This window comes from Lycorma delicatula, chromosome 2 (genome assembly GCF_047948215.1).
Source record: "Lycorma delicatula isolate Av1 chromosome 2, ASM4794821v1, whole genome shotgun sequence".
Lineage (NCBI taxonomy): Eukaryota > Metazoa > Arthropoda > Insecta > Hemiptera > Fulgoridae > Lycorma > Lycorma delicatula.
The window spans coordinates 146,819,048-146,838,960 of record NC_134456.1 but is presented as its reverse complement, the minus strand read 5'-3'; the positions used below and the strand labels follow the sequence as shown (position 1 = coordinate 146,838,960).

The following is a 19,913-nucleotide window of genomic DNA, read 5'->3' as shown; positions in this document are numbered from 1 at the left end:
AAACTGTTATGAGGTGGTGGGTTATTGAATATAACACTGAGAGAAACAGCAAGTTTGAATTAGATGTTTAAAGAAGTTGTGTTAGTTTATTTGATTCACTCAACATTTACCTATATGTCACAAAATATATCTTTCATTTGTAACTTACCCACGAATTGCAGATAAGGCCTTGTCTTTTAAACATTTAAACCTATTTACTTCTAACAAAATAAAATCAAAGTGTAATATAATTAAGTGTTTTTAGGGTATTTGATCAAAAAACTGTTTAAAGCTACCAGCTAGTTTAGTAATCTCAGTAATGTTTGTGATATGGTTGTACTGCGTAGTTTTGTTTAGTGAATAAAAAACTTTTTGGACTAAATGGTATTAATTTTTCCATTTAATTTCTTTTTAGTTTTATTCTGTATGTTTTTTTTTAACACTTCTGAGAAATATGAGCCTTAATGGTTTGAAGTACTGATACAACAGATTAAGCAGTGTAGAGTTGTTTACTCACTTTGTTCACTGTGTTTAGAACAAAATTGAAGCAGTTCTGCTCATAGGATTTGTTGAAGAAAGGACAAAAATGAACAGTTTGGTATAAAAGAAAAGGTCTGATGTAGTTATTATCACGTTAGACAGACGGTATACTAGTAAAAAAGAAAAGTTATCAGTAAAGTTTGATTATATAAATTTAAAACAATTCATTGTTATAGAATAGAATCATGTCAGTACATGTTGCAGTTTAAACAGTAATTTAATAGAATTATGTTACAATTATAGGTGGTAATGATTATGAGTTAATTGATTACATATGTTTTATCAAATATCAATTATTTTGTTAAATAAATTAAACCAGATATTGCTTAGAAATATAATTATTTTAATTCATATGATTCTGAAATAAATATTAATAAAATAAATCCTTCTGATAAAGAACAGTTACGTAATATTATTAGTAGCAATATCCATAGAATTAAAGTTACAAATTGCAATAACAAACCAGTTTTTAAATAATTCATAACTTAAAGAATAAATTAAATGAAAATAATTGCATTAAAATGTGATAAAACTAATACACCTGTTATCATGTACACTGAAAAATATAATATTTTAATAAAACAATGTATAATCAAAAATAATTTAAAAGACATAAAAGACCCTACTAACAAATTTTTAAAAATAAAAAAAAGTTTAGTAGCAAAATACTGAACTATTTTTAATTATAACAATTTAAGATATCATACTAGATTATACCGTTTTAAACGATCACTCCAAAATTAACAGGACTCCCAAAAATTCATAGACCAGGCATCCCAATGTGACCTTTGATTGATTCTACATCTGCTCCATCTTATACTATTTCCAAAATAATATATAAAATCCTTAGGATAAAAATAAATTTACATTATACTTGTAACGTAAAAAATGGGTATGAATTTGTAAATAAGTTAAAAAACTCAACAGTTTGCAAAAACACTCAAAATAGTTTGCGTACAGGATTTCCTTTGTCAGCTAATATGTCAGAGATATTCTTACAAGATTTTGAGAATAAAATAGTTTATGGTATTATTCACATACATAAGGTTTTATTATGGACTCTTTATGTTGATGGTGTTTTTGTTGTTTATGATCCGGTTATAAATAATGAACACCTAATTTTCAATAAACTTTATTCATATAACAATTTAAAGTTTACTTTTGAAATAGATATAAACAGAACAATAAATTTTCTAAGTGTTAGCATTGAAATTAACAAAAATATTCAAATTTTAACTTCGGTATACAGGCAACCTATAGCCAATAAAATACCAATTCATAGAAAATCAAATCATGTTGGTGTGATAAAATTAACATATATACAGATATGACTAACAGAGCTATCCATTGTACACAAAATAATAAATAAAGATTAAACACAGAAATAAATATCATAAAACAGCAAATCAAATGGATATTGTGCCTTGTTAATTGATAACATATACATAAAAAACAAACATCAAAACTTAATTGTACAATAACTTTAAAACCATTACATAACACACAGAAGATCGACAATTTTACTTAATATAATCATACAGTAACAGTATTGTTAAAAATATAACCAAAGTTTATGACAAGGATAAATTTAAATGTGCTTATAAAACTAACAACCACATAATAAAATATTTAAAAAAACAATAAAAATACTGATTTATACAACTTATGTGGGTAAATTAACAATTAATATAAACCACCTTACCTGCACTGCATTCTGCACAATACATTCTGTAGATTTTTCGACCTACTTGGAAACCATCATCAGGAATTAAAATTAATGCATTAAAGTCAAAGTTTAAAAATCATTGTTAAAATGTAAAAACAGTCTTAACTGTCCCAGTCCTACTAGGTACTCAGTCGGTCATTTGAGTATATTAGTAGGACTGGGATAGTCATGACTATTTTTAAATTTTAACTATGATTTTTAAACTGACTTCAATGCATTAATTTTAACTCCTGATGATGGCTTCCAAGTAGGCTGAAAGATCTAGTGAATGTATTAACGTGCTGGTAAGGTGGATTATATTAATTGTTTATTTATTTAACACATCAGTGGTACCATATTTGAGAAATTAATTTATGTGAGTTTTATATGATAAAGTTTAATGATTGTAAGATTATTTATGTAGGCAAAACCAATAGATTGCTTAAAGCCAGATTTTATGTACATTTTAGCCATTATAAAAATAAAAAAATTGAACTTTTCTAATGTTGCAAAACACTTTATAAACAATAAACATTCCATTTCTGAGTTAATAGTAATTTATAAATATTAGAAACTAAAAAAAGGAAACATAAATAAACATCTTGATATTTTAGAAAAATGTTATGTACATGTTATGTTTAGAAAATATAAACAAAGATTCAATTTGATCAACTTACAGACAGATTTTGAAGGAGACACACTCATAAAAGCTGCAGTAGATAGCAGCACCTTCATAGATATTACATAAAATATTTATTTAAATAGTACAGTACTGTAGTATTTGGCTAGCCATGTACATGTTATTAAATGTTCTTATTTAATTTAATGACTGCATATACTTGTGTGTATAATCACAATTTTAATCTTTTAATTCTTTAATTTTATGTTTAATATGCAATTTTTTAAATATTATACACAACTGATGATGCAGGATCCCGCAAACGTACTTTGGTGAAAAATTATATAAATATAAAAAACAAATAAGGTAAGAGTTGTCTTACGTCTTAACTTGGGTGGATTAAGTTGAATAATATATATTTAAATATATATATATATATATTTCTTAACGTTGAAATTTTACACCAGATTGAACATGTTTCACTGAATGACAGCAGATTGTTATAAATTTTGTCAAATAATAAACTTTTATTTATGTTGTTGTTGTTGTTTATGATTGTAGTCCATAATTGTAAACATAAACCTATTTATGGCTTAATTTTTACAGCTTATTTACGGCTATTTTTTTACAGCATAAATCTATTTTTAACCCTTTACTCTCCAATTATGAAGTCAAGTAGTGCCATTGGGTTTTTTATCACGTAGTTACCTGTCGACTATTAATTAAATTTATGGTTTGTTAACGTATATTTATGATGAAATTGCATTTATAAAAACCTGTATTTAATAAAAAAATAGGACTTGTATGTCAATTATGATAATTTTTTTCAGCATGAGATTTCTTGAAACAATTTTCTGGATGTAAACCCGGGTTTCTGGGACATGTTTCACCAAAATAAAGCCTTTCTTCTACCTCCTTCGACTGAAAGACTGGAGCACACAGCACTATCCTTGTGTTTGTTATCAGGCATTTTATTTATGATATGAAGCTTGTCATTCAGCTCTTCTTCAACATCTTTTGATGAAGGTTGACCTCGCTTACGGTTTGTGTTCCTGATGTTGCTAACCAGACCAGTAATCAACGTTCTTCAATATTTTTATGTCATTGTTCTTGAATAGTGAGATACTCATTATACAAAATAAAATTGTTGACAACTGACCACTCCTACAACCAAAAAATAAAGTTTCTGCCTACATTTTAAATGTTTTGCAGCAAAACATATAACTCAAAATATAGTGGTCAACTCCACCGACATGCGATACATAATCTAAAATTACCATTAGCTTTTCAGTATCTTTATTAGTTTTTTCTTTTATAAGTATAGTACTGGTATTATGAAAAGTACTTAACATTATTACATACCTTTTATCTCTCATTGCAAGAACCATTACTTTATCATCCTTACTGTAAGCAACAGATTCATGGAAAGCAAGTTTCCCCCTCAGATTTGTATTGTTTACTTCTTTAGCATTCCTTGTCTGCATGTTTGAATAGTACCAATAAAATAGACTCTCATTACTAATAATTTCTGGGCTAAATTTAGTGAAGTATAAAATTTGTCAGTGAATAAAATTGTTAACCAGATATTTGAGTGACATTAGTCATGTTCATGATCAACTGGAGAACAATCCATTCTGTGAATGAAAGTTACAGAGCCATATTGCAGCGTAACTGAACAAATATAATAATTTTTTGCATAACATATAATGTAGATTCTAAGACCACACTTAATAGGTTTATCTTTATTATATATTTTAAAAGAAAACGTTCCTTGAAACTTACAGCAGACTCATCTGTGGATAAACATTGACTTTGTGAATAGAGTAATCTAAAAATCTGGTTTCCATGTAATCTAAAACATCTTTTACTTTATTTAACCTTTATCTAACTTGTTTACTTAATCCTAAATTTGCTGCTGAAGTAGGAGGTGACATATGAAGAGCCCAAAAAATTTGGGAAAATCTCATACGAGAAAATACATTTGAAAAAAATTCAGATGAGTAAAGCCAAGAAAAAAATTCCCGCAAATCTTTTTTTCCTTTTCAGAGTCTTGAAATCATAGCCAATCATTTCTTTACTTGTAATATCAGTGAATTTAGACCAAATTGAATGCTATCTAATTGTTAGATACTTTTTCAATTTTTTCCTTCACAAACCAATTTGTTTCAGAAGCTATATGTTCAGTAACTGGTGAAAAAAATAATGTATAAAATTCATCCGCTGATGTTGTTATGTTATTCCCCTGAGGGGTCTATAACCCATATTTGCATTATTAAATGCCAATTTGGAAAAATTTAAGTTATATGACAGATTCCACAACTGAGAAACAGTACGAACGTTAGGAATAGGCCTATCCTGGGGTTCATCTATTTCATAATCACTACCTTCATTTTCACTATAATTGTCCAAAATAGCATTTTGTTGATAATTTTCTTCAAAATTATAATCAGGATCTTTGTCACTATTATCTTTAAACTCATTTTCAATATCAGAATCAGTTAAAAACTACTAGAAAGACCATGCTTAGCAGTTTTATGCTGTTTACATGAGGCAATCCGAAGAAAACAACTGACAAATGTGGACAAACAATTGTTGGATTTTGCAGTGTGATAACACCTCCAGTTCACACTTTACTTTTAATTTGTGATTATTTAACCAAAAATAACACCACACCGATGCTGCAGTCTCCATATTCTCCAAACACAGATTTTTTTGGTACTTTTTCTATTTTCCACTGATTAAGAGAGCATTAAAATGATGACTTGTGATGATAGATGAAATAAAGAAAATATTGGTAAATAGATTTAAGGCTATACCAAAAATGCTTCCCATAATTATTTCAAAATGCTTTCAATATTTCAATGCTGGCATAATTATGTTTTATTTCTGGGGGACTACTTCGAAAGAGTCAACATCAGTACAGAAGAAAAAGTAATTCTTTTTTTAAAAGATTAAAATTTTTGTTATCTTTTTGACCACACCTCATATGCATCATAAAGTTTAGTGTATGAGGCATATGAATTATTGTGATGTAATGTTATGGATTTAATGTCTGTCAGAATTTTTTGTATAATGAATAATTGAAATGTATCACGCAGAAAAATATAAGTAAATTAATTAATCAAATATTATATTTAACTACTTTTTTTAAAAGTTTTTTTGTGTATTTAAAGAAAGAATGTGTTTATCTGCATTAATAAAAAAAGTTAATATTATTTTATTGGCATGACCAACCATTTATAAAGAGCAACAAGTAATGATATTTGATTAATTGTTTATCTTAATTTATAATTGTTGCATTATTTCTCAAAGGGAATTGAAGTTTTGTAAGTATTATTCACAAAATATTTTTGAATCTGTTTTAAAAGATTCTTGGTTTATATAACCAAGATTGAGTGATTGGCTTATATAATTAAAATGTATGTGCTTTCAGGCCTATTCCAGTGTACTTCCAGGTGACAATAGCAGAGAGGCTGTTGTCTGGGCTAGATTTGAACTAGCCGACTATAATGATCCTGCCTTATATCCAGACACTGGTGATGACTGTGATGCTACAGCACCTTTGCTTCTTGTTCTTGGATATGGAAATGGAGTTCAGGTTTATTAATTTTTTTTTTTAATTGTTCATAATATGATAACATTATTGTATCTTACAATATGATAATTTTATTGTTTTGTATATCATGATAACATTTCCTTTTATCTTTTAAAATCATATGTCTTATCAGTTAGTGCTGATAGATGATGCTACTTGTCTGTTTAGGTTCTGAAGTGTTGTTGTAGATTTAGATTTATTAACCGTGATAATATTTTTTGAAAAGTAGTATAGCAAAATAGAGGAAATCTGTTTTGATTTTTTAATGAATTTTATTAATTTTTATAGGTATGGAGTTTACCAGCCAGTGGAGAAGCTGTTGAAGTTCTATCATGGAATCAGAGAGTTGTTAAGACCCTTAGATTTCTTCCGGCACCAGAATCACAAAAATCATCTCTACATTCTGATCCATTTGCTCATAAACGACCTTTAGTGGCCATTGTTGATAACACTGGATCTGGTCCTCATTTCTGCTCAGTAAATTTTATATCTCTGCATGGTGGAGATCAGGTATATCATCACATTTCTAAATTTGTTGTAACTTGCTTGAATTTGTGATGAAACCTAACCATTGTCCTGATTAAAACTTTCTGCTTACATAAAATATTTTACTGTGAAACTTCAGCAGTTTAAATAAATTATTGTTACTGTTGACATAGGAAAGTTGTAGAAACAATCTAATTATGATCTATGTTGTCACATCAACTAGAGCCTGTTGTGTCAAAATTCATAGCTAAACTAATGAATTAAATGCATCTATATTTGTTTGTGAACTATCTGTGTGCAGGAATATATTTACAAAATACTTTGATAGGTAAACGCTACAATTTTAATGTTATAAAAACTTTACCTTATATTAAACCAGATGAGTTATAACTATATTGGTTGGTACCCATCAACCGACTGGAAGACAAAATTAACCTGGTTCTATCTAACTCGATTCTAGATTCAAAAGGGTTAATTTAAATTAATTATACTGGTCTACAAAAAAACTTATTTTTTTCTAACTTCAATGAAAAACTTGATTTAAGAAGCTTTCTTATTTATCATGAAATAACATTTTATTCAATTATATTTACTATGTTAGGCTAGGACCAGTAGTAGTCTCCTATTATTTCTCGGTTCCAGCGGTCTTGATTTCGGGTCTTCATTGCTATAATGTCCTGGTAGAATCCTTTCATTCATTGTTAGCTGTGCCAAAATCTCCCAGAAAGAAATCTATATCTGAATGCAGAAAATTAATTTTTTGTAATATTTGACAATTCATGGTTAGGTAAGCCTTGAGAAACTCTTGAATTAGGGTTTTGAAGTTTCTTATTTGTTGTCTAAAATCCTTTCAGGCATTCCTTACAGATAATTTCCATGCTGCTAATTTTGTTTTGGTTGAGTTTTTCTGCGAAAGCAGGGTTCCAAATCACTTTTCTAATACTGAATCCAGTTTATATATCCCGTTTAAGTTGGACTTGACGTGACTGGAAAGAGTTTTCTTAAATGTGTGAGGTACATTTCTTTAAAAAGTAAAACTTCTTTATTTATGGGCTGGACTTTGCAAAATTTCATCAATCCTAACTTGTAGTGCATAGGAAAATGAATTTTTTGGGTTCTCAAGAGGAGGATGTGAGACATCTTGATCATTAGTTCAAAAGAAGTTTTCTTTGCTCAGTCTGTATTTAGAGAATGCTGCTTCTATTTTGCCTTGCTATTATGATTATGATTGGTAGACTTGGCCTTCTCCATAGGGGCAGCAAATGGCACAAACCTTTTGTTGCCTTTCATTCACAAAACTAGAATCATCCTACAACTTAACTTAACAAGTATGAGAAGTATATTTTTATGTTAATCTCCAATTTTTAATCAAAATACAAAAAATTAATTTGTTTGTGTATGTTAGGCTGGGACCAATAATAGTCACCTATTATTACTGGATTCTATTAATCTTGATTTCCGATCTTCATTGCCCTAATGTCCTGGTGGAATCTCCTCATTCATTGTTAACTAATCCAAAATTTCCCAGAAAGAAATTGTATCTGAATATAGTATATAATTTATTTTTTGTAACATTTGACAACTCATGGGTTGGTAAGCCATGAGTTTTTACTTACTTTTTTTTACTTCATTTGTTCTAGGTCTACTTTGTTATTTTTATACAAAACATCCCCAGACGTAAAACTTAATTGTTGAATTTTTATAAAATGTGTAGTGAAAACCTGGCTTTTTGAAAGTAAACTGCATTTAAAAATATACACGACTGTTTGAAAAGGCTGTCTTTCTACTGGGAATTAAGTTAAACAAAGGCAATATTCCAGTACTCCCACCAATAAGATATACAGTTGGCAACATAGTGAAAAAAATAAATTGTGTTAGGGGGTACCAATTAATGATATAGTTGCATAAAAGTTGTCATGCTGAGGCTTTTTTAATGGTTGATATTTAAATTACAAGTAAAATGAATAAAAAAAGTGATATTAGTTCATGCATTAATACACTGTCAACTAGTATTATTAGCATTGTTTCTGCATTTGCATTTATAGAGAGATATGTTTTTTAAAACTTGCTCTTTATTTAAAAAAAAAATATATATATATATATATAAATGTGTGTGTGTTGTGTGTGTGTGTATATATATTTGGCACTATGAATATTTTTAATGTGCTAATTTTATATTAACCTGCATTTTATATATATCTTCATTTTGTCTTTTAAGGCTAATTATGTTAAATTAGATTCATCATATAAGCTAACCTACTATTACAATCAATTTCTATGATAAAAGAAGTAAAATTTAATTCCTGGCAAGAATCTGCCATTTTTTCACTCATCATAATGTCCATCTTACCTTCCTCATTAAAGTTCATGTGCAGCATGTCTGAGATCATAATAAATAGAATAAACAATTTTTATTTAAAATTTTTTGTCTTTATGCTCCAAACATAAATCACATTAATCTGTGATTTTGTACAAACTGTATGTATTGTGCTCTGTTACAGGTCAGCAATTATTATAGGCACTTATGTAAAACTGTTTGTATTATTAAGAGGTTTGCCATTTTGTGATATAATGTGATTATAATTTATCAAAAACTAAATGAAAAATTATTGTGGTTTAACAGTGAGATGATTTTTTCCATACAACTTAACTTCTTGTATGTCAGCACGATTGTTACTGGACAAAAGTTATCTGTGGGCAAAAAATATATATTTGCCTATTGATTGGTTTATAAAATTGTTTAAGAATTTTAAGAAATGGAAAGTACTTAGTGAACTTGAAGTATATGTTTTGTTTTTAGAACTAATTTTATTATTGTGCTTTTGATAATCTTATAAATATTAAAATCCTAAATTTTAAATTTAAGCCCACTGGGCTGGTCTATTGGCTAACTCATTACAAATCAGTTGTTTAACAGCTGATTTTTGAAGTTGAAGGTTCTGAAGTTCAAATCCTAGTAAAAGTTAGTTGCTTTTACAAAAATCTAAATAACAATAAGGAGTAATCTATTTATAATGAATTTATTGTTAATATTTGACCTAATTTTTCATTCAGGTATGTAAACCATAAACTACACAGTGTCTGATTTGTTTGTGAAAATATAAAAATGCTGAAGAAGAAATGCTAATTTCAAAACATCAATCTGTGTGGAGGAATGTTAGTGTCTCAGCCTTTCATTTGGAGTTCCTGGGCTTTAATCCCAGTTGGGCATTTCATTTTTCTTTTTCTGCAAATTTCCATTATTCACATTCCCATGTACAAACGTCTTTTGTAAGCTTTTGTGGTGAATCTCGTTGGTAAAAAAAAAAATTCTCTTATCAGTTATAATATATGGAAATTTATATATATATATATATATATATATATATTTGTTGTTACATGTTATACACCAGGTGATTGACTTTTTTACAAAAACACCACAAAAAGGTACTTGTCAATTCTACTTACAACATTGCCATTTAGTAAATATTTCTTTTATATTGTAATGAAGTTATGATTTCATTTAAGCCAACTTTATATTTCAGGTGAAGAGTATAAAGTTCAAGAATCCGATCAATGATGTTTTGGCTAATCGCAGGTCGATTGTCACTACATTTCCGGAAAAAATAGCAGTTTTTGATGCTTTGACTCTAGAAGATAGAATGACAGTTACTACTTGTTTCCCGTCACCAGGAATTAATCCAAATCCTGTCTCATTGGGTTCAAGGTTAGTCTAAAAAATAATTTTTGGTATTCTAGTTATGACTAGAATACTAATACTAATAATTATTTTTATTTTTATTATGTTTCTGAAGTACATTTGAGTAACATGTATATAATTTTATTTTCTAACAATTACAATATATCTTTATTTCCTAACACTTTTATATTTCACCCCTGGAAAGTAAGTCTGGAGTATTAATTACAAAAAACAGCCTTACAACTGTTCAATTTTTTTTTGTCTGATTTTTCCAATTTAAAATTAAACTTTTAAGTGTAATGAAAGAATAGGGACTGGTTTTGAATGATAAGGATCGTTTAAAACTAGATAATTTGTTTTTTTATAGCTCAGTGCTTTTGTTGTACCTGGATCATTTCAGAGTATTATCTTGAAATTTATTTACAGGTGGCCAATATTCACCTGTGACATTTTTTAGGTTTATAATGGTGGGGTGAAAAATTCCAGGCTTCACCAGAGATGCTGTTAGTATGCTTAACTTCTCAATGGTGATGGACGATTCCATTCTTCATTCGTTTATTATGAGAGTTTCAAGTCTCTGCATCACTTAGCGTAGTATTTACAGTCTGTCAAAGTGGAGAATCAGGGCATTTTTTTTGGAAAGTGGAAAAACTGGAAATTCGTGCAGTGATTAAATCCTTTTTTTGTGAAAGACAAGTGCAAAGGAAATTAAAGAAGAGCTTGATATGACATTGGGAGACTTTCTCCATCAAATATAACAGTTAACCCATATTTTTCTGCATTCTGATGCACTGGTCGTAAAATTATTTCTTATCAATTTCTTCGGTTTATGGATGCTTCTGAATCATACATATGATTTTTAACCCTCAGATATGTTTATTTATAGATTTATAAATTGTTGCAAAAACACAACTTCAGTAGGAAAGGGTGTCTAAATTAACATAAACTGATTTAGCTTAATATATTTTTATGAGTCTAAATAAAATCTAAACATAACAGAAATTAGGATACAATATAAATGAAATGTTTATTACATTTTATTTCAGTATACAGTGAATAGATCAAGTTTATTGATAATCAGAACATTTTGGCTGAAGTCCAACTTTATACTTACTGTTGTAAAATACAACTTATACTTACTGTTGTAATACTGTTGTAAGTACTGTTTTGTATACTGTTGTAAGTACAACTTTATACTTACTGTTGTAAATACTTACTGAAAATACTGTTGTACTTTTACATTGTCGGCAGCGTATTCTTATATTAATTACATTATTTTCAGGAAGATGCTTTTCAACTGAGTGTTTCTGAGTTGTTGCAGTTGAAAACACATTATTTGTTAAAGTGTCTGCAGTTGTGGAATCGCAGTTTCTTCAGTGTTATTTGCCTTTGATGGTAATAATATGATCACCACAAGTCATTGAAATTTGAGTTGCTCAACTTGTTCTTTGTCGACATATTGATGAAGCTTCCACAAATTTACTAAAGCTTTATCAAGAAAGTTTGAAAACAAAGGCCACCACCATATTTTCCTTAAATTTTTATTTGATAGTTGCTGACACTATTGTCCAGTGAATCAACCTCACCCATATAGCGATTGTATTGCTTGATGAGATCTGGCTATTGGATTGAATTACAGAAAAAGTGCATAAAATCGTTTTGGGAGATCAACAAGTGACAATGAATGAGTTAGCAAAGTCTATAGGGATATCAACAGAACATGTGCACAATATTTGCAAGAACTTTTGGGCATGAACAAGCTGTTCATTAGATGGGTGCTATGTTTGCTCACACCTGACCAAATACAGTGCCGAAAAAAACATTTCAAGCAGTTGTCTCAAGCTCTTTCAGCACAATCCAAAGAAATTTTTATGGTTATTTGTGTTTGTTGATGAGACGTCGGTTCATCATTAGACTCCCAAGACAGAAAAGTCAAAACTTTGGAACAGGTTGAAAAAGATCAACCTGTTCAAAAAAAAAAGCGAAAATGACTTTTAACAAAGTTATGGCAACTGCCTTTTGGGATGACAGGGAATAATTTTCATTGATTATCTTAAATAGGGTGAAACAATAAATAGTGAATATTATGGAACCCTATTGCAGAATCTTATTGATGAAATTAAGGAAAAGACTGCATTCGGCAAAGAAAAAAAGTACTTTTCCATCAAGACAATGCTCCTGCTCACACTTCAGTCATTGCAGTGGCAAAAATCAACAAATTACGGTTCAAATTGCTCCAACACCCTCTATATTCATCTGATTGGCTCTCAGTGACAGGTGAGTTAGATAGAAACTTTGGAGGAAAGAAATTTGTGACCAATAATGAAGTTATTGCTGCTGTAGATGGTTATTTTAAGAAGCTAGTGTACCAAACTGGCATAACTGCTCTTATGGAATGCTGGGCTAAGTAGTTGGACCTTAATGGTGACTATGTTATGTTGAAAAATAAATCAAAATGACCCAGAAAAACTTTATTCTCTTATCCAGACCCGGGTATTTTCATCCTATCATCGCACTGTACCTCCTGCTTTTTTTTAATTTATTTTTTTATAGAGTACTGTGTATCATAACTTATCAATATTAACATATCGTAGATACTAGTGCTGCCTGCCCATGATTGCTTATTGGGATTGTTATTTATTCAAAATTAACTATAATGATACATACTATTTCACCTGTTTATAACCGGGAATATGACCTTTCTTCTGCAGCTAGGTTCTGTACTCTAATTAAGAAAAATTAAAACCTTTTTGCGTAGGTCTATTCACAGTTAATTACATATTATTGCTTATTTATTTTATTAGTAATGATATCTTTTAAATTATAAAATTGATGTAGAATATATTTTTAATTATAAAAACAAAAAAGTACCATATTAGATATTTTTATCAGTTACAACCTTTTTTTTGTCTGAAGGTGGTTAGCATATGCTGATAGAAGATTAGTTTCTTGGTGGAGGTCTCAAGGTGGTTGTGAAGGTGAAGGTACACAATCGTATACAGCAACTGTATTACATGCAGCTAAGTCATTAGGTAAAGGTTTACGTGGTCTCAGTGGAAGCGTAGCATCAAGTTTAACTGGCACTGGCATACCAACAAATATGATGAACGGGGGAGAAATTTGTACACCAGGTGTTGTTACCATTCTTGACATTGAGGTAAGTTTCCTCATGTATTATTAAAAAAATTAGAACTATAGTTGTAATAAATTAGCCTAAATTGTTTCTATTTGTGATAAACAATTATTAACAAATTTTTATAATAATTTATGCAGTACTTAGTTTTAACTAAGTATTTCTTTTCTTTTATTTGGTAGGATATTCAAATATTTTTTTCCCAGAGAATGTGATCCAAACTCTTTGTAATTCTTAAATTTTACTGATTTAATGGATATCTAAAATTTTGTTAATTGAATTAAGAATTTTTTTAATTCAACTTACATTACATGAGATGTTTGCCAAAATGATTTTTATATACTGTAGTTAAATATGGTAAATAAATATGGTAGATAGATTGTAATTGCTCTGGCATCTGGACATTCAGTTATTTTCTGATTGGTTAGACTATGATACCCAGTTTTGTGAAATTCTTAAGTTAATAAATCATGTGTTTTGAAAATCTAGAGTATGGTAGCATTCTTTTATCAAAAACTTTTTGAATATCAGGTTACAACAGTTTTTATTTGGTCTATATAACAAGAGTGAGGTTGGATTATGTCTACATTGCAGTGTATAAGTAGATATTGCAATGTATTGTAATGCATTGTTCTGCACAAGGATATTCAAGCCTATGATGATGACCCAGATGTAACAGTAGCAATTAAAATTGATTGGATTAGATGGAAAAGATTTGTGATAAAGAAAATATTGAAGGGTGAGCATGAGGAACTAGATTGTTAGGAAGATCAATGTTAAGTTGGTTAGCTCAAATTCTAAACGATCATAAAGAAAATGGGAGTAGATAAAATGATGATAAAGTTCAACAGAAATGTTGAGGCCAAAAACCACTGTTAAAATTTGAATAATTATAAAAGTAGGTTATATGAGGGATGTCAATGATAAATAAGAAAAGTGAAATAATGAAAGTTGGTTGAGCATTAGTGGAGGGATTAACAAGTAAATTCCAGCACGTTTACCATTTTCTGATTCTACTCAGTGCCTCTTACAGGTTGAATCTCTTGCTGGATTTTGACATATGATGTGACATTTTACTTTTCTTTTAGTCATCTAGAAAAAAAATTTGATGGTTTAAAAAAATTAATTAAAAAATATGTATAAAAACCCTTGTTTTTCTTTTTTAATTAAAAAAATTATTTATTGAAAAAAAATATCCTTCAACCATTTTTTTAAATTATATTTATTCTGTATTTAGCATTATAGAAAATTTAGCTGTAATAAATAATAAAATGCAAAGATTTTCTGTCTAGTTGTGTTCAAATTAATTGTAGAATTTGTGTTAAGATTTTGTCAGTTCATTTAATGTCACTTGCTCCTTTGTGTTTGGCTTGTCTTATATATTAAAAAAAATTGTTTAATTCTTTAAATGTCCCAAGAGATGTGTAAAAAATGTAAAAACTTAATAATTGAAATTACATTCAGTTAAGGATGAAATTCCACTTTTAAAGTACAGTGCATTAGAAAAATAGCTATATACCTGTTACGTACTAGTAGATCAAGCAATATGTAATATTGATTAACTTTACAATAGTTGTTGAAAATGGCATTTTATTTTCCCAACATCTGTGATGAAGGATCCTTTCATCTGGAAGATCCCAATTTCAAATAGTAGTAGCCAGACTTGGCATTTTTCATGGTGCAGCAGGCATCATGTTTATAGCATATTAATCATCTAAAGAAAGATTGTGTTTAAAATTATTGTGTAATGAAGTTTGAAGGTACTTGGGTAGAAAAGGGACTGCCATTTTAGTTACAATTACCTTAGCAATGATTTTTTAAACCAATATCTTCGTCTCATCAAAGAAATTAAAATGATTTGAACATCTTTTGTAAAAATATGGTAAATATGTAAACATCTGCTAATGTAAATACAGAATGTAATTTATATTTTCATTTTTTCATTCATAAAGTGTCATAACTGTATTGAGTTTATAACAGTTCGGTTTTAAATTACTCACCTGGTACAATAATGTTAATTTTTTCTTTTCAGACTAATGGTTCATTAGGTGAGCAGGTGATAGCTCACTTTGTTGCTCATTGTGAACCTATTGTGGCACTATCTTTTGATCCATCTGGGCTATTGTTATTAACAGTGGATAAATGTGGTTACCGATTTCATTTGTTCCGTATACATCCACATCCTGGAGGACCTAGTCTTTGTGAAGTTCATCATTTATATACATTACACAGGTAAATAAAATTATCTCTTGTATACATTTTTGGTTATTTGTATAGCTATTTGTACTGTTTTAGTTATTTGGTTATTAGTACAGTGTTTAATGTTCATATTTTTTCTTCTGTAGATAATTTGTTTATCTTCACCTTATATTATGATGAATCTCCATTTCTTCTTCTTTCAATGAGATATTTTTACATCTTGTTTCTTTTTCTCTTTTTTCCGTTGTTTTCAGTTTTTTCATTTTTTTAAAGAGTGCTTGTTTTTGCTTTTCTGTAAATTTTCTGGAGTTATTTGATTTTTCCTTTAAATCTAGTTTGAAATTCTCAATTGTTTTTTGAAACTCTATTCTATCTGTTATTATCTTTTTCCAATCTTTATTTAGTTTTTCTAGGTCTTTGTTTACTTCTGAGTTCCACCCTATTTTTATTTTTCTATCTTTGAAAAAATGTAATAATTGCTTTATAAGTTTGATGTCACTCATTCTATAAATATGGCCAGAAACCTCATTCTTCTTTTCTGCATATCTGTTTCTAAATCTTTTATTTCTTGGTAAACATCTTTGTTAGATTTCAACCTATACCTTCCTCTGTTCTTTTGGGTCTGAAAATCTTCTTTAAGATTTTGTTTTTCTTTTAAAAGATTTCTTAATTAAACTTTGCTAAATACTAGCATAAAGGCTTCTGGGCAAATTAATGTTTTGTAGTGTGTCGTAGTTTAGCTTTATAGTTTAAGAATTTTGTATTGTAAACATTCACTGTCAGTCTATAAGCTGACTCCATATTACAAATCCTACTTTTAGTTTCTTTTTCGAGTACAGTTGGTGTTTATTATCTTCCCAAGATACTTAAATTTGTCTACTTTGTGTATTTTTTGTCTCTTTTCAAAGATTATTTCTTGTACACAGTTCTTATCATTGGTTATAAATTCTGTTTTTTCATAGGATATTTCTAAACCTATTTTTTGCTGTTTTCTACCAATAGTTGTACTTTTAATTTTGCTTCCTCTATATCTCTAGTCAGGATAACTATGTCATCAGTAAAGGCTAAATGGTTAATGCCTATTTTTTCCACATTCCTAAATATGTAAATTCTGAGATTCATTGTTTAACCAACTCCTTATTCCATTCTCTAATTATTTTTTCTAAGGCAGTGTTGAATAGAATTGGGGATATTTCTTTACAGTGTCTTATGCCTGTTTTTATCTTAAATGCCTCTGAGAATTCTCCATGTAATTTAATTTTAGATTTGGTGTTTATTAGTGTTTAATTAATGCTATACTTTTCCTATCTACTTCTGCTTCTTCTAATACTTAAAATAATGATTCACGGGGTATGGATTCGTAGGCTTTTTTAAAATCTACAAAATATTTTTTACCATTTTTATTAATATAATTTATGAGTGTTTTTAAATTTAGAATTTGTTCAGTGCAGGATCTTCCTGGTTGAAAACCACCCTGATATTTTCCAAATAGTTCTAAACATTGTAGAATATTCTGTTTTGTAGTGCTTTACTTAAAATTTTGTAAGGAACTGGTAAAAGTGATATTCCTATGTAGTTGTTTAGTTTGTTTTACTTCCTTTTTTGTGAAGTGAGTGTGTTATTGCATCTTCCATTCCTCCGGGATGTGGTCTATTAGCCAAATTTCTTTACAAACAATTTTAATCTTATTTATTTGGAGTTTTTTTAAAAAGATTTCTGCTGTTATGATGTTATCTTTTCCTGAAGCTTTTTTATTTTTTAATTGTTATATTATTTCTTTGATTTCATTTTCATTCGGAGGTAGTGAGTCTTCTATTATGTGGCTAGGTGTTTCAAAATTAAATAGTTTTTTTGGGATCTGAGCAATTTAATACCAAGTTCAGTACTTCATTTAATCTTAGAATAGTTTGATTTAATTTTTAACTTTTTTTAAAATTATGACGAGTCTTGATTCTTCTTTTGACCGTCATCATTGTTTCTGCAGCATGTAAGCATTCTTTTAATGGTTTGCTAAATTAAAAAAAAAAGAAGAATTAATTTTGTCTAAATTTTTTGATAATTTAGAGATTTAGATTTATTTTTAATATTTCTTACACATTCAATTTTTTTCATTAGAAATTTGTAATCCTGTTTTTTTTTGCAATTTCTGTTAATGTCTCTGTTTTAATTTTTGCTTCTTCAAAATTGTTTGAAATTACTGCCTGTCAAAATATCATCTGCAAAGTCAAAAACAATCTGTTTATAGCTTATCCTTTTTGTAATCAGGTCTTGGTGTTTCCACCTAATTTAGCTTCAGTACTTTCCTCCATTTTTTTATAACTTTATCTTGAACACATTTAAGAGGATCTGAGAAATCTGTCTCCTTGCCTTAAGTCGTTTTGATTTTAAATGGTTCTGACAATTCCTCTATAAATTTAACTAACTAGACAGAAAATAAATTAATTAATCAGAGTAGTTTTAATAAAGCTATTAGAAATGTTTGTTCAATTAATTTCTTATTTTTATCATCTGCCCATTTCTGAGAAAATCTGAATTATCCCTATCTACACAATCATATGACTTTTTGTAATCTACAAATGTAATTACATAAATGAAGGTTAGTTTTTAAAAATATCTTATACAAAAGGATTGTTATTTTTTTAAACCTGGATCTCTATTCTTGTATTTTTATGATGAGAAAACTGAAATACGTATTTTAGTGTTATTTAATGGTAATTAAAAAAAAAGGTTTGTGTGAAATTGTTTATCTACTGTTTTGTTTGTGTGTACATTTCTTTCTGTATTGTTTGCAAGTCTCTTTTGGTTTTTTTTATTATAATTCTAAATATTTTGACATACTGTCATTAGTTTAGTAATGAAGTACTGTAACATTTAATTTGATACTAGGCTATGCTTAACTTTTTGTACATTTTATTGAATATTCAATTATAATATTTTTTGCAATTTCTCTATTATGTCTATGTATTTAAATTAATTCAGAGAAATTTTGTTCTATTTCTCTTAATTCAAAGTTTACCTAAATATAATTTCTTACTTGATGAGAAAGTTTGTTGGTTTTATTGAGATTTCTACCTATTAGTATTTTCTGTTTGATGAAAAGCTCTTGTTTTATTTAATTCATACCAGATACTTTTATTCACACCAGACACTAATAATCTAATTAATGGGAAATTTTAACGAGTTGGGAGAATTGTTAACTATCTTTTCTGTTTTTTTTTATTTGCATTTTTTAATTTGAGGTCCTATCCTTTTATTATAAACAAATTTTCGACAAAGTTAGGAAATAAATCTTGAAATTAATACCTAACACAATTTTTTAAGACCAGATTTTGCATCAGACAGCTTATTATTATTCTTGAGGATTTTTATTAGAAGTAATATACTTTTTAATGAGGATCAGTTTTACTTATACAGATTTTATTTTACCTTTGTTTTAAATAATCCAATGATTTTGTTTTATTGCTATTTCAAATTTCTGAAATTTGTGACTTCTTAATAATGATGAATCCTTTTGTGTATTATAGTTAAAAGTGAGATAAGTCAGCTGCATTAATTATCTGATACTGTAGGTTATTCCAAATTTTAACCCTTTTAATACCAGTATTTTTTACATTATTTACGTGTATAAGACCGTGGATTTTTTGCCAGTTTATTATTTTTTGTATAACTGTAAGTGTTACTTTTTTGTTCTATTCAGTAAAAAATTCAGATTTATGGGAAACTAAGAAAACCGAATAATCATTTTAATTTCATCTTTTCGTTGAAGAAATTAGAAACAATGTCAAATTATAAAAGTAATGTTGAAGTAATCATTAGAAAAAATTTTTCAAATATAAATAGTATTTTTAGTGAAACCAGTATTTAAATTTACATTAGTTTCTGAAATTTCAGTAAAAAATTATTTAAAAACACTTTTCTTTTTTTTTACAAATAATTGTATAATTATGAATTATTATTGCATCTAACTAACTATTTTTA

At 28.2% G+C, this 19,913-nt stretch overlaps 1 protein-coding gene across 1 annotated transcript in view; it reads left to right on the top strand.

The window, feature by feature from the left end:
- LOC142319303 (BCAS3 microtubule associated cell migration factor-like) overlaps window positions 1–19,913 on the top strand; it is a 76,989-nt gene that overhangs the window by 1,636 nt on the left and 55,440 nt on the right. The window contains exons 3-7 of the mRNA XM_075356418.1: window positions 6,277–6,441; window positions 6,727–6,948; window positions 10,449–10,630; window positions 13,520–13,760; window positions 15,769–15,968. Of these exons, the coding sequence (XP_075212533.1) occupies window positions 6,277–6,441; window positions 6,727–6,948; window positions 10,449–10,630; window positions 13,520–13,760; window positions 15,769–15,968 (1,010 nt within the window). The remainder of the gene's footprint in view (window positions 1–6,276; window positions 6,442–6,726; window positions 6,949–10,448; window positions 10,631–13,519; window positions 13,761–15,768; window positions 15,969–19,913) is intronic.